The sequence below is a fragment of the Oratosquilla oratoria genome, chromosome 4 (genome assembly GCF_046742065.1).
Source record: "Oratosquilla oratoria isolate Oo_2021 chromosome 4, ASM4674206v1, whole genome shotgun sequence".
Taxonomy (NCBI): Eukaryota; Metazoa; Arthropoda; class Malacostraca; order Stomatopoda; family Squillidae; genus Oratosquilla; species Oratosquilla oratoria.
In genome coordinates, this window is record NC_134780.1 from 74,961,766 (window position 1) to 74,975,506 (window position 13,741).

At 41.5% G+C, this 13,741-nt stretch overlaps 2 protein-coding genes across 17 annotated transcripts in view; one reads left to right on the forward strand and one right to left on the reverse strand.

The window, feature by feature from the left end:
- LOC143024900 (E3 ubiquitin-protein ligase RNF170-like) overlaps window positions 1–11,655 on the reverse strand; it is a 45,581-nt gene extending 33,926 nt beyond the window's left edge. For 4 of the 16 annotated variants that reach the window (XM_076184318.1, XM_076184313.1, XM_076184306.1 and 1 more), the window contains exon 1: window positions 10,792–10,945. Coding sequence is in view for 5 of the 16 variants with exons in the window: in XM_076184307.1 (XP_076040422.1) it covers window positions 10,952–10,989 (38 nt within the window). In the remaining 11 variants the exon portion in view is untranslated. Of the gene's footprint in view, window positions 1–3,329; window positions 3,556–10,791; window positions 11,011–11,144; window positions 11,201–11,633 lie in introns of those variants that run through there. The other 12 variants (XM_076184319.1, XM_076184312.1, XM_076184314.1 and 9 more) reach the window with 11 other exon arrangements.
- Window positions 11,656–12,884: 1,229 nt separating this feature from the next.
- kri (uracil phosphoribosyltransferase krishah) overlaps window positions 12,885–13,741 on the forward strand; it is a 113,730-nt gene continuing 112,873 nt past the window's right edge. The window contains exon 1 of the mRNA XM_076184323.1: window positions 12,885–13,374. The gene's annotated coding sequence lies outside the window, so the exon portion shown is untranslated. The remainder of the gene's footprint in view (window positions 13,375–13,741) is intronic.

Below are 13,741 nucleotides of genomic sequence, written 5' to 3' on the forward strand. Positions count from 1 at the left end.
GTTCTCAGGAGTGAAAAGAGGGTGAGGGAGAGAAGGGGGGCTATACTAGTAAGTGAAGAGATAGGTAAACGTGTAGTGGAGTAGAAGGAGGTTTCTCCGAGGATAATGTGGATGAAGGTGAAACTCGGAAAGGAGATGTGGGTTTTTTAAGTGCAATATGGGCCTGGTAGTGAGAAGAGTATACATGAAAGGGAGTTTTTTTTTGATAGATTTAAATGAGTACATATAGGGGTTAGGGAGGAACATCAATGTAGTAGTATTGGGAGACCTTAATGCTAGGATAGGAAATGAACCAATTGATGGAGTGGTTGGGAAATGTGGAGTTCCAGGAAAGAATCGTAGTGGAGAGTTGATGGTGGAGATGTGTCTTGAAAGAGAGTTGATGATGGCAAATACAGTGTTTTGGAAGAAAGTCAAGCATAAGTACACATGGGAGAGGGTGGTGGATGGAAGGGTGGTAGATAGAGCATTAATGGACTATGTAGTGGTAGATAGGAGTATAATAGGAGGAGTTAAAGATGTACATGTGCTAAGGGGAGAGAGTGGGGGAATATCAGCTCATTTTTTGGTGGAAGGTAAGTTGAGAGTGGAGGATAGATGGAGAAAGAGGAAAAGGACAAAAGGTAGGGAGGTGCTTAAAATGAACTCTTTGAAGAGAAGGAAAAGGAGGAGTACAAGCAGAAGCTGAGAGAGGAGTGGGAGAGAGTGAAGGATAGAGTAGAGCTAGGAGGGAGGAGGAATGGGGATGGTTCAAGGAGGGAGTCACAGAGTGTGCAAAGATGGTATGTGGAACAAGAAAGACGGGAGGAAATAGAAAGAGGGTAGTGAGTGGTGGGATGAGGAAATGAAGAAGGTTGTAGAAGAGAAGAAGCGAGCTTTCACAGATTGGTTACAAAATAGGATGAGGGAGTCATATGAGAAGTACAAAGAAAAGAGAAGAGAAGTAAAGCACAAGGTAAAGGAGGCAAAGAGGAGAGCAGATGTGATATGGGGTAAAAGTACAGGGTGGGGCAAATCAAATGCCTGAGTTTTGAAAGGCGCGCAAAACAGCTGTGGTGGTGATGGTAAGATGTGTGTGGTCTCGTTATGACCACCAAACCCCGCCATTTACAGTAGCCAGGAAATGTTGAACGACATCCCCGAACCGTCAACATTTTTCAGCAGTGACAAGGCCCATTTCCACCTTTCTGGAAGCGTGAATAAGCAAAATTGTCGCTATTGGGCTGAAGACAACCCAAGAGAACTTCACCACAGACCACTCTATTCCCCTAAAGTTTCCAAATTTGGGGTAATTGGGCCTTATTTCTTTGAGGAGGATGGAAGATCTGTCACCGTCAACTCTCAACGTTATTTTGCAATGTTGGAAGACTTTTTTGAACCGAAATTGGAAAAATTAAGTGAGGAAATAAATCTGGGAGACATCTGGTTCCAACAAGATGGAGCAACAGCCCACACTGCTCAAGTTGCAATGGTTAAATTGCGACAGATGTTCCCGGCACGCCTCGTCTCTCAGAGGGGTGATGTCGAGTGGCCCCCACGCTCACCTGATTTGAGCATTTACGACTTCTTCCTGTTGGGATATCTGAAGGAGAAAGTGTTCAGAAGTCAGCCACACAATTTGTAAGAATTGAAGATGCAAATTCGGGAGGAAATCACTGCAATACCCCTTGAAATGTGCCGAAGAGCAACCGAAAACTTCAGACATCGCCTTCAACAGTACATCGCTACAGATGCCATCTTCAAAAAGTGATCACACAAACAGCATTGTATACTGATTCATATAAAACAACAAATAATTCTGCAAGTATTGTTCTACTTTTCCTAATAGCCTTTCAATACTCGGGCATTTGATTTGCCCCACCCTGTATGACAGAAAAATTTGAAAGTAATAAAAAGATGTTTTGGAAAGAAATTAAGAGAGGAAGAGGAGGCAAATCAAGTAGAGAAGAAAAGGTAAAAGGTGCAGATGGAGAGCTGATAATGAAAGAGAAGGCAGTAAGGGGAAGATGGGCAGAGTATTTTAGGGAGTTGCTAAATGGAAGGATAGGGAGGGAAAGGTAGTTGCAGTGGGAAGTGCTAAGAAAATGATCATGATGCGTGAGGAAAATGGAGGAGAAATAAGGAAGTATGAGGTGAAGGCAGTTGTTAAGATGATGAGAGCAGGTAAGGCACCTGGTCTGGATGAATGCCATGCAGAATGTCTAAAAGAAGGAGGTACAGTGATGGCGGACATGTTGGTGAGGTTATTTAATGTTTGCTGGAGAGAGGGTAGAGTGCCAGAGGACTGGAGGAGTGCCTGTATAGTTCCACTCTACAAGGGAAAAGGGGACAAGAGTGAGTGTAGAAGTTTCAGAGGGATTAGCTTGTTAAGTGTAGTTGGGAAGGCTTATGGGAGGATCTTGAGTGAGAGGATTAGGAGAGGAACAGAGGGAGTAATTGGTGAGGAACAGTGTGGATTTAGGACAGGTAGAGGTTGCGTAGATCAGATTTTTGTGATAAGACAGATATGTGAGAAAGCTATGGGAAAGGTAAGGATGTTTCTTGGGCTTTAATGGATTTGGAAAAGGCTTATGACAGAGTAGACAGGAAGGCACTGTGGGAGGTTTTGCAGATATACAGGATAGGAGGAAAGCTTCTAGGAGCTGTCAAGAATTTTTACGAGAGTAGTAGAGCATGTGTCAGGATTAGAAATGGAGAGATGGAGAATGTGAGTGGTTCAAGGTAAAGGTGGGACTTCGTCAGGGATGTGTTATGTCACCCTGGCTGTTCAACTTATACATGGATGGGGTGGTGCGAGAGGTAAATGCAAGGGTGGTGGGTCAGGGATTGGAGATGTTTAAAGAAAATGGAGAAAAGTGGGAGGTGAGCCAGCTGTTGTTTGCGGATGACACTGCACTTGTAGCAGGATCAGAGGAGGGATTGAGGAAGTTGGTGACAGAGTTTGGGAGTTTTGGTTTTAATAAATTTATTACGCCCGTGGGCGGCAAACAATAGTACATTTATTACAGTATTGTATTAGAGGACATGTCATCTATTACATATATTCTTTAAATGGAGACATAATATAATAATTATTCAAGATCCCCCGAAATGGGGATGGCGAGATAGTGGTACTATGTAAGTGTTACATACAAACATCATGCCTTGTCTCTGGGGAATATTGTCTGTCACCATGGGTCATTGGAGATAATAATTTTAAGGGTGTTCGCATTAGGATGGTTATACAGCCTGCACGGTGATCACTGTGGCACATCATCCATCTGGGAGACTTGTTACATAGGTTGATTCCCAAGTCTGAGCCGAGTACTGACAACATTGTGCCTTCATACCATGGGCTTGCGTCGGCGTTACTTGTGGCGGTTGGGTAGGTGGTGGTCGTATGGGGATATCAGTAGTCCGTTCCGCATCTTTTCGGTGTGTCGACATGGCATGAGTGGCTGCGTGTACTCGTATCTTGTTTTAAGGCATGATAGAGTGAGCATTGCGCGTGACGTCCATGATGTAGGCATAGGCTGCCTTGGTAAGATGGTCCACCATTTAATAAATTCATTGCTTCTGAGGGCGACAAACAATAGTATATTAGTTATAGTATTATGTGAAGAGATACAAAAGAGGTATGGTTGGAGTTAACAATCAAAATCCCCCAGAATGGGGGTGGCGAGCTAGGAGTGTATCTAATTTATCGTCACTAAGTAAATATTTACATACAGTTATCACGTCTTGTCTCTGTGGAATAATGTCTGTCACAATGGGGCATTGGAGACAGTAATGTTCAAGGGTGTTGGCGTTAGGGCGGTTACACAGCCTGCATGATGAGTAATGTGGCACATCTCCCGCCTGGGAGAATTGCCACACAGGTCGATATCCGAGTCTGAGCCGAGCACTGACAACATTGTGTCTCCATACCATGGGTCCACGTCGGCGATAATTGTGGCGGCTGGGTAAGAAGTGGTCGTGGTGTTGTATGGAGACACTGGTGGCTCGTTCCGCATCCCTTCGGCGAGTTGTTATGGCGTGAATGGCTGTGTGTATTCTGTTTTTGAGGCATGTGAGAGGGTACTACGTGTTCGTTGTCTAAGACGAACTAAGACGAAGGCACAAGCTGCTTTGGCAAGACGGTCCACCATGTCGTTGCCAGCAAGGTCGACGTGAAAAGGTACCCGTATGAAAGATACGGCCATAGATGCTTCGTGAGCAACAGTGAGTTGGGTCAGTATGGCCTGTACAACACGGTAGTAGTTGGGTCTGGGTGAGGAGAGGGCGTGTAGAGCTGGTTGGGAGTCACAACGATCACACCATTGACATTATAGTGTACAAGATATGTTATTGCATCGAGGATTCCGTGTAGCTCACAAAACGTGGAGCTTGATATGACAGGTAACCTGCATCCAATCCATCCAGCTTCCACAGGTGGCTGTAAGGTGGGTGAGTACATGGCACACGCTGCTCTTCCATCAGCCTGTACTGAGCCATCAATGTAGATGACATGCGCTGCTGGGATCTTTGAGGATATGCTGTCGATGGTCTCTAGTGCTAGTTGCTTTTGAAGTGCAGGAAGGTCATCTTTGGAGGTTGGTGTGAAAGTGACGTTAGGGAGGGAGATTCGCCACGGGGGTAAGTCGGGTTCAACCGTTTCTTCAGGGATGTGGAGGTCAAGGTTTCTGAGTGTGTTGCACACTGTAGTGACGAGGTTGCGGCCTCCTGGTTGAAGTGGGAGGCGGGGTGCACCGTCAGGTTCGAGCGATGTTCTGATGGTAGAAGTAAAGTTTGGGGACAGATAGGGCGATTGGAGGCATTTTACAGAGAGAATGGCCATGTTAGCATATATTCTCTCTACGAGCGAGGGTAGACCAAGCTCACTTTGCATGTTAATGATGTGAGTCGAAGGAGGGCAACCTAAGATAAATCTCATTATTCTATTTTGGAATTTTTCGTGAGGTTCCAAAGCTCTCCTGGGAAGTTGACAAAGGGCAGGTGATAGGTAGTCAATGAGTGATCGAAGAAATGTGATGTATAGAGTCCTGACCATTGGTAATGAAATGCCGGTGGAATTTGTGGCAAGCCACTTGATAGGGGTAAAACGGGCCTGCAGACGATCAAGGAGATCATTAACAAGGGGATGGATACGTTGTCGAGTGGGTATGGCTGGAGTGATCCAGGCTAGTGCTCCAAGGTATGTGTACTGTGTGCAATGAGGGATAGCATCACCTCCCATGTTGAACATCGGCAGTGCTTGGAGGGTACGAGATGAAAATATTCTGCTCTTCTCAGGGGATATGATGAGACCACAAGCGGTAGTTGACGTGTAGAAGCCATTGAGGACGAGTTGGAGGTCAGAGGGCGAGTTGGAATGGATGCAGATGTCATCCGTGTAGCAGAGGAGAGTTGTACCGGGAACGTTAGGAAGAAGTGAGAGTAAGTGGTGCATCAAGACGTTAAAAAGAAATGGACTTAGTACGCCACCTTGTGGGGTACCGAGTTCGAACTGCTCGTAGGAACTGCACACACCTCGAAAGAGAATTTGTGACTTCCTGTTACTCAGATAACCTCAAATCCACCGGAGGTGGTTTCCTTGCACTCTGAAGGTAACCAGCTGGTCAAGAATTATTTCATGGCTGGCTACATCGAAAGCACTTTTGAGGTCCAGGAAGGCAACTAAGCTGGTGGGAGAGAGGTGGGTGTAGAGCTCAGTTAGGCAGTGGTGCGTACTTCGACGTGGGAGGAAACCATACAGCTGCGGGGAGAGTTGACCTTGTAGACGATTCATGAGCCGGGCAAGGATGATACGTTCAAGCACCTTGCTGAAGCATGAAGTGAGGGAAATGGGCCTGAATTTATCTGTACCTGGTTTCGGTATCGGAACAATTGTACTTAAAGTCCAGGCTGCAGGTACATGTCCACAGAGGAGGCAGAGGTTGAAGAGGCGAAGGAGGGGGTTGCCAGGAACTTCCAGTAGAATTCGGAGCACTTGGTATGTAATGCCGTCATCCCCGGGGGCAGAAGTTTTTGTATTAGTCATGGCTAGTCGTAATTCATTCTCCGTAATTGGGATGTCGTCTTCTTCATCTGGGTGGAGAAGTGCAGCCATTAGGTGGAGATTATGGGTGTTACGACGAGTGGAGAGTGCCTCTTGGATATGCCTAGGAAGATTGTTGGTCCACGACTGTGACGACCATAAAGTAATGTGATGGAGGGCGCTGTGAGGTTGCTTTTTAATTACCCTTTTTACAAGGCACCACATGGTCGCGATACTAGTCTGGTGATTTATGGAATCTGTGTATTTCTGCCAAGATTCTGTGTAGGCACAGTTCTGGAGGGCGATCATGTTATCCCGTGCTATTTGGTACTGATGTAAAGAATCAGGTGTGGGTTGCGTCTGAAAAGCATGACCGGTAGTCTGTGTAGCTCTCTCCGCTTGGGTAACACGATGGTCCAACGTCCATGAGTGAGGTACAGGGCGGCGTTGTAGGCGAGATTTGGTTACATAGCGGCTGTAGAAGTCGTGTGTGGTTTTCACTAAGGATGTGTATAGTGCGTCGGGGGATAGGAAGTCAAATGTGGGAAGGAGACTAGAGATGTATGAAATATACGTAGGGCAATATTTAGGAGGAATGGATATACGGGTCCGGTGATGAGGAGTTGGAATCCGAGATGGTATGGAGTAGTATAAACTAAGAGCAATATGGTCAGAGAAGAGAGAAGGAACTGATTGACAGGCAACACGGGATGGCACGAGGCCAGACGTGATGATGTGGTCAACTGTGCGAGTTTGGGAGTGTGAAAGAAGAAAGTTGAAGATAAATGTGGATAAAAGTAAGGTCATGAGATGTACAAGGGGTGAAAGTAGCAGCAGACTGGAAGTGAGCATTAAGGGAGAGCAACTGGAGGAAGAAGTGGATAGTTTAAGATACTTGGGTGCAAATGTGGCAGGAAAGGGTGGAGTGAAGGTGGAGTTAGAATGTAGATTGAGAGAAGCAAGTAAATGCCTTGGTGGATTAAAAAGTGTAATGAGGAATAGACATTTGGGAATGGAGGCTAAAAGGATATTGTATGACGGAGTGATTGTGCCAACAACACTGTATGGGGCAGAAACATGGAACATAAGAGAGGAAGAAAGAAGGAGTTTGAGTGTGTTTGAGATGAGATGTCTGAGAACTATGATAGGGGTTACTAGGCTGGATAGAGTGAGAAATGAGGAGGTGAGGAGGAGAACAGGGGTGGTAAGGGAGTTGGGAGATAGGGTGGATGAAAGAGTAATGGGGTGGTTTGGACACATGGAAAGAATAAGTGAAGAAAGACTAGTAAAAGAGGTATGTATGGCAGATGTGGAGGGAATGAACATGAGGGGGCGACCTAGGATGAGATGGATGGATGGGGTGAAAGGGGCTTTGGGGAAGAGGGGAATGTCTGTTGAGAAAGGATGGGAGAGGACAGAAGACAGGGGTGAATGGAGAATGGTTGTATATGGATGATGTTGTGATGCATGAGGTGGAATGGGTGGGGGGATGGGGGTGAAGTAGTATGTGTAAGAAAAATTTGATGCAGCCCGAAGGGATTTCTCCCCGTCTTCTCCTTTTTTGCATGAGGGGACAGAGAGGGGGGTCGCCGATTTAATGAAGCGGCCTTGCTGTGGATGTGCTGTGTCTTGCGACACTGCCCCTGACCCAGGGCAGTGGACAAGATGCAGGGATAACCCATCATCCAGGAGGTGCCAAGATAAGAGGGAGGGTAGAGGGTGGAGGGGAGTGGAGTGTATTAGGGATGGAATGGGTGGGAATGGTTTTTTTGCTTTTGTTTTTTTGGCTACCTCCCTTGTAAGGGGGAAAAAGTCTTTGGTACATGTACGTATATGTATGTAATAATAAACACAGAAAATGTGATCAAACAGTTCACAGAATCAGGTGGTAACTCGATGTACGACTACAAAAAAATATAATCAAGATGCCAACACCAGCATCCTCGTGTACCCACTCTCACCTCATGACACCTAAGTAGGAGTCATCGTACCAAAGTGGTTAAGGAGCTGCCATGAGTGTACCAAGAGGCCTTTCCTGATTATCTTGTTTAACACTTGAAGTATTAATGTTATGTATTGTCAGATTGTGCCTTTGGCTTTTTGTTTAATGCAAAGAACCTACTGTTATGATCCAAAATAACTTTAGAAACATATGTCAATATTGTATTCACATCAATAACAGTGTTTGATTTTTTCACAAATACCTATTCAAAATCTAATCTACCACACATAATCTAACATACACTTACCTGACTTAAACTAACCTAACCTGGTTCCTTGGGATAAATTAGGACACAAGTGTTACCACTAACAAAATTATATTGTCATCTCTATGTAAACAATATGCATTCACTCTGTATCACATCTAATATGCTAATCTGGCCAATATTTGGGAATACCTATCCTAACATAAAATAAGACCTCAGAAAACTACATGTCAACAGCATTATTGTATCAAGAATAATACTCTCATCTTCATCACTCCTTGTACACATGCCAGATGTGCCCTTAATTGACCCTGCCTGTGATAAGGGCCTATATCCATACACCTCCTACCTAGAATTCACACCTGAACTTAGCCAAAGTCCCAGGCCCCTTCCCCCTATAATTTGGTCATTCAATCATTCCATTACCCCAGATCTCTCTTGCAGGGTACCCATTGTTAGTGACCAGCAATAGCCATGGGATTGACCCATAAGTCACTCGCTTAAGAAATATTTTGTTGTTGTCTCAGTATGGCTAGGGTGGGGTAATTTAAGATAAAGTATTTGGTGTCTTCTATGTGATGACTACATTTCCTAGACTATCTGGGTGAGTAGTCTCAACTCCCTGAGGAATGCCATGGCTGAAACGGGGTTTTCCCACAAATCCTTTATAGGGTATATATTGCATTGTTGGCATGTGTGATTGTGTACAATGTCTTCCATAATGTGTTGTATAGTATGGGATGAAGCATTACATCCTAAGTAGTCGTCTGCAATGCTGTCATCCAGCCTCTTCTGGTAGCTTAGAAGGGCTGGATGGTGACCATATCACAGTCTGGCCAGGTGGACTCCGTCCTTTCTGGGGGGAGAGGATTCAAAGGGATGGATATCAGGGGGTCTGGTAAGCAGCGCAGCAATGTATTGTCTTTCAGTTTGTTGATGGAGCAGTTAGTGATATGATTATGGATATACTTCTGGACCCTGACATCCGGTGGTTATAGAGGAAGAAAGTATTTAGGTGTAATATTAAATATAGGTACTTGGATGTTGTTTTGATGTTTTTTGGCATATGTGGGTGTTCTGCTATGTATCTTGGGTAATTTCTTTCCGTGGGGAAGACTATCTTGTTTTGATCTGTTTTTGGTAGAGGTTCACAGCAACACAGTCATTTTTCTGAATTAAATGTGCTTTTACAAAATTGGTTTGATGAGATATAGGTGGTTCTTCTTTGTAACATTGTTTTGGCAAAAGTAATTTTTTTGACATCTTTAACAGTGGAGGAAATCACATTAGTGAGTAAGATCACACAATCCCTAAGGCTATGCCCATCTAAATAACCTCCCTTTTTTCAGAAGTTTAGTTCAGCATAACAATGATTGATGTTTACAAATTGGTTTCCACCTTTGTTTTGCCAGTCATAATATGGCATATGTCTCAGGTAGGTTCCGAGAACAGTTATGATCTGACCTTTTTCCTCATTCTCCATGTTGTTTTACTCATTCGAGTACTGGTCCCCTGTACCCTACCTCTGGTGCTTCAGGTTATAATGTACTACTCATAGTAATTGCCCACTCCGTCCTGAGATTCAGGTAAAATGTTAGATTTAATTAATAGGTAACCCTAGCTGCAGTGTAGGATTCACTATAACTACATGTTGTTACAGATGTAGAATATTGTAGTATATCATTAATGGTCCTACTCTGATATAGTACTCACTCATACATGTTGATACAGATGTAGAAAAATGCAATATATTATTAATGGTACTACTCCGATATAGTACTCACTCATACTGTTTTGTTACAGTTTAACATTATTTTGTTGTTCCTTTGCTTAATGCAAGGTTCCTTTTGGATGGTGCTCAAATATTTGGACTCAATGTTCCTATGTGTACAAACATTTCAGTAATATTAGCAAAACTATAACAATGTTTACGTGTCATATGTGTACTGACTGGTATTACTCATGAGTGTCTCTGGTCCCCTCAACCCCCTATGTATGTTTGTCCGTGTGACTTAATGTAGAAAAAATACCTGATGAGGACCACAATGGAAATAAGCGTTCATGCTTTTTGTGTTATCCTCGGCAATTTACATTTATTATTTCGAACTATGTGTTCTTGTCATTATTTGCACTTCATGTACATTGATTTATTGCCAAATAAAGTCTATCTATCTATCTAATACCCATGAATTTCTACATTGTGTAAAAATGAAATATTATTATTCATGTCATCCATTACCCTACCAGATCCAAATATAACAAATGTGAAGTTCTTCACCTGGGTACTTGGCAAGTACAAAATTATTTTAGAAAGTAACTTGCAATAATATTTTTGATATGTTTAGCACAGAGGGATAGGGGAGGAAATCTGGTTTGTGGAGACGACCTTCAGGATTCCTGTATCCATCTGAACAATCAATAACTATACACATTAATTAATAATTGTATATGGTTATTTGCGTTCTTCACTGGTATATCAGGCCCAAACGGAGGAAAGGCGGGTTCATTGGCTGGGCACTAGTAAAATATTAAATATAATTTTCAGCTACTGACTAACCAATCCCTTACCTTACTGTCTTACACTAGTATCCCATCACCAACAGGTAATAAGACCTTTTACGTGACCCTACAATTTGCTAGATGTTGAAGCACCTGTTCTCTTATTCTACACTGACGTGTCATTTACTAGGCTTTTACATTTTAGTTCAATTCACCCTTGACAAGTCACCTTGATTGACATCTCCGTACTCGACTATTAAATTTCATGTGTTGGTTGTATTGCCAATAACCTGTATTTGTTATACAAGAACACCATACTATGAATTTACAAGGTGGGAAGATAAAAAATTGCAGACAAATTTAAGCAATCATTCTATTATTATAATTATACATATTTACATTGATAAACACTAGTTGTTTACCTTTCAGAACTAGTAACCTCAGATGTTTACATGTTCTATTTATGAAAGTTTATTTTATATTCCTGAAACAATCACATGTAAATATATTTGGAAATATGACGGTTATCTATATTTTAATATAACCCAATGAAATATAAGTTAAATTATTCCTAATAATTATCAAATATCATTCACTATTAGATTTTTGTGTTCGAACACGAATGTTATGCTTGGATTAAGTACTGCACCGCTTTGCCCTAATTATAGAATAACTTTAACTATGAAAATAGTTCGTTACAGACACTGATATTACAAGAAATATATATATTTAACATGGCTACAATTTAGTTTTATTAATTTGATTGTTATTCTATGGTATACTAGTATTGCCCTTGAAATGCACATGCATAAGTACACATACAGTACATACCATACATACACACACATACATACATACATGCATCCATCCGATCCATCCATATATACATACATAAATATATACATACGTACATATTCCAAAGGCTTTCTCACGCTTACAAGGAAGGTAGCCAAAGTCCAAAGCCATAATTCCACTCCCACCCATTCACCACCCCTCCCTCTTTTCTTGGCTCCTGGATGACGGGTCATCCCTGCATTTCGCCCATTGCCCGGGTCAGAGGCAATGCATCAAACTATTAACAATTGAAATTGTACTTCTCCAAATCCCTGGATATTGAAAAATAATGTACCATTTAATCGTCCAATAGAGACAGTACTAGCGACAGAGCCATCATTTTGTCTTACTATCCGGGGGTTAGTGATATTACACATCTCAACATGATATATATCATGATTTGACCAAAAAAAATCATGATCTAATAATGCAAGGTTATGCACATCAGTAAAAATAACAGATACGGTTACAAGTTATTTGGAAACTCATTTACACAAGTGGATAAATAAAAGGATCTCGGTTTAATTAATTATCAGTAATGATCTCAAATAATTTAATCATTGTATTTCCGCCTCAGAGATAGCAAATAAGATCCTAGGACTGATTGCACGATCTTTTTATGTTAAGTCCATATGTTATCAACAAACTAATTCGTTGGTTTGTCCACATTTGGAATATGCTGTGTCTGCACGGTCACCGAATCTTATACTGACGGATTGGGAAAAGTACAACGGCAAGCCTCAAAACTGGTTCCAAATATCAGGAATAAATCATACGAAAATCGACCAAATCATATTAATCTATTTTCCCTTGATAAACGTAGACTCAGGGGTAATTTGATACAGGTCTTTGAAATTCTAAAGGGAATGTGACATCAGGAGTGACAAAACGTTCACGCTGATTGCGAATCAGTCAAGAAATAATTATATAAAACTGTCAGAAAGTGGATTTAAATTTGAAAGTGGGTGGAAACAATATCGCCAACCGTGTAGTAGATGGAATAAAATTCCTGTAGAGGCAGTGCAATGTAATACAGTTAGAAGTTGTAATATAAATTTAGATAAACACCTATACAATACGTTTGAACGCACCAATTTCCATTAAAAAAAAAACATTCTATGGTTGCCACTCGCACCGTTGTCATTTTCACGGATTCCCCGCGAAACATAAGCACACATGAATGATGGAATGAAAAATAGATGATAATGAACTGATACTCAGCTCAGACGTTTTAGACGACCAGGACGGTCTAGCACGTAGGTCTGTAAAACAAAACGTTTCTCGTGTCAGTTTACTGCGTAAAGCCTCAGGTGGTGAAGCGAAAAACTGTAACATAAAAATGGTTGTATTTGGTGACGTTGAACCATGTGGAAGTGCAAATAATCCACTAACAAAGAAGGAAACTAAAGGGAGTTACCGACAGTATATAAAAATGAATTGTCCTACACTGAAATACTGGGTGAAACTACATCGAAATAATGTTTGTAGTGTTTGGGTGACTGGTAGCGGAAAAATTGCAGTAAATTGGCGGTCATGAAATATTTTCTTCAAAGTGCAAGTAAATAAAATTAAAACAAGAAAAAAGTAAATATAAAAAGGAAGTAAGTTTGATTAACAAAACCAAGATGGCATGATAAAGGCAATTTTAATCTTATGTGAAAGAACGAAAGTTCCTTTCACTCCATCTAAATCATTTAGTGGATGCCAATATTTGCAAAATGTGAAACTGCCCATAACATAAAAAAATAACATCACACATAATACAAGATCTCATTATAAATAAAGGAAAAATACCGGCACCAGGAATATACAGGAAATGTAAGTACTAGAAATATATATATTTTTTCTGGCTTGCATGAACTAGGACACAGTCCACCGTTAAGAATTACCGTTTTCTTTTAACATAATGAATATTCTTTCTAATATTTGCAATGATAAAGTTTTATGGTGAAGATCACAGACGTTATTTATTTATTCTTTTGTGAAAGTAGATGCGAATGATGACCGATAAAGAAATGATTAGAGAAGTAATATTAAGGGGAAAATACAATTTGCATTTACTAAGTTGCAGTATATATAGGTTATGCACTATTTTTTCAGACTGCTTTAATTTTTTATATTGTCCGCCTGTAATAATAACGCCAGCATTCTTAAGAATATTAACGTATTGAAAACATTCCGTCTT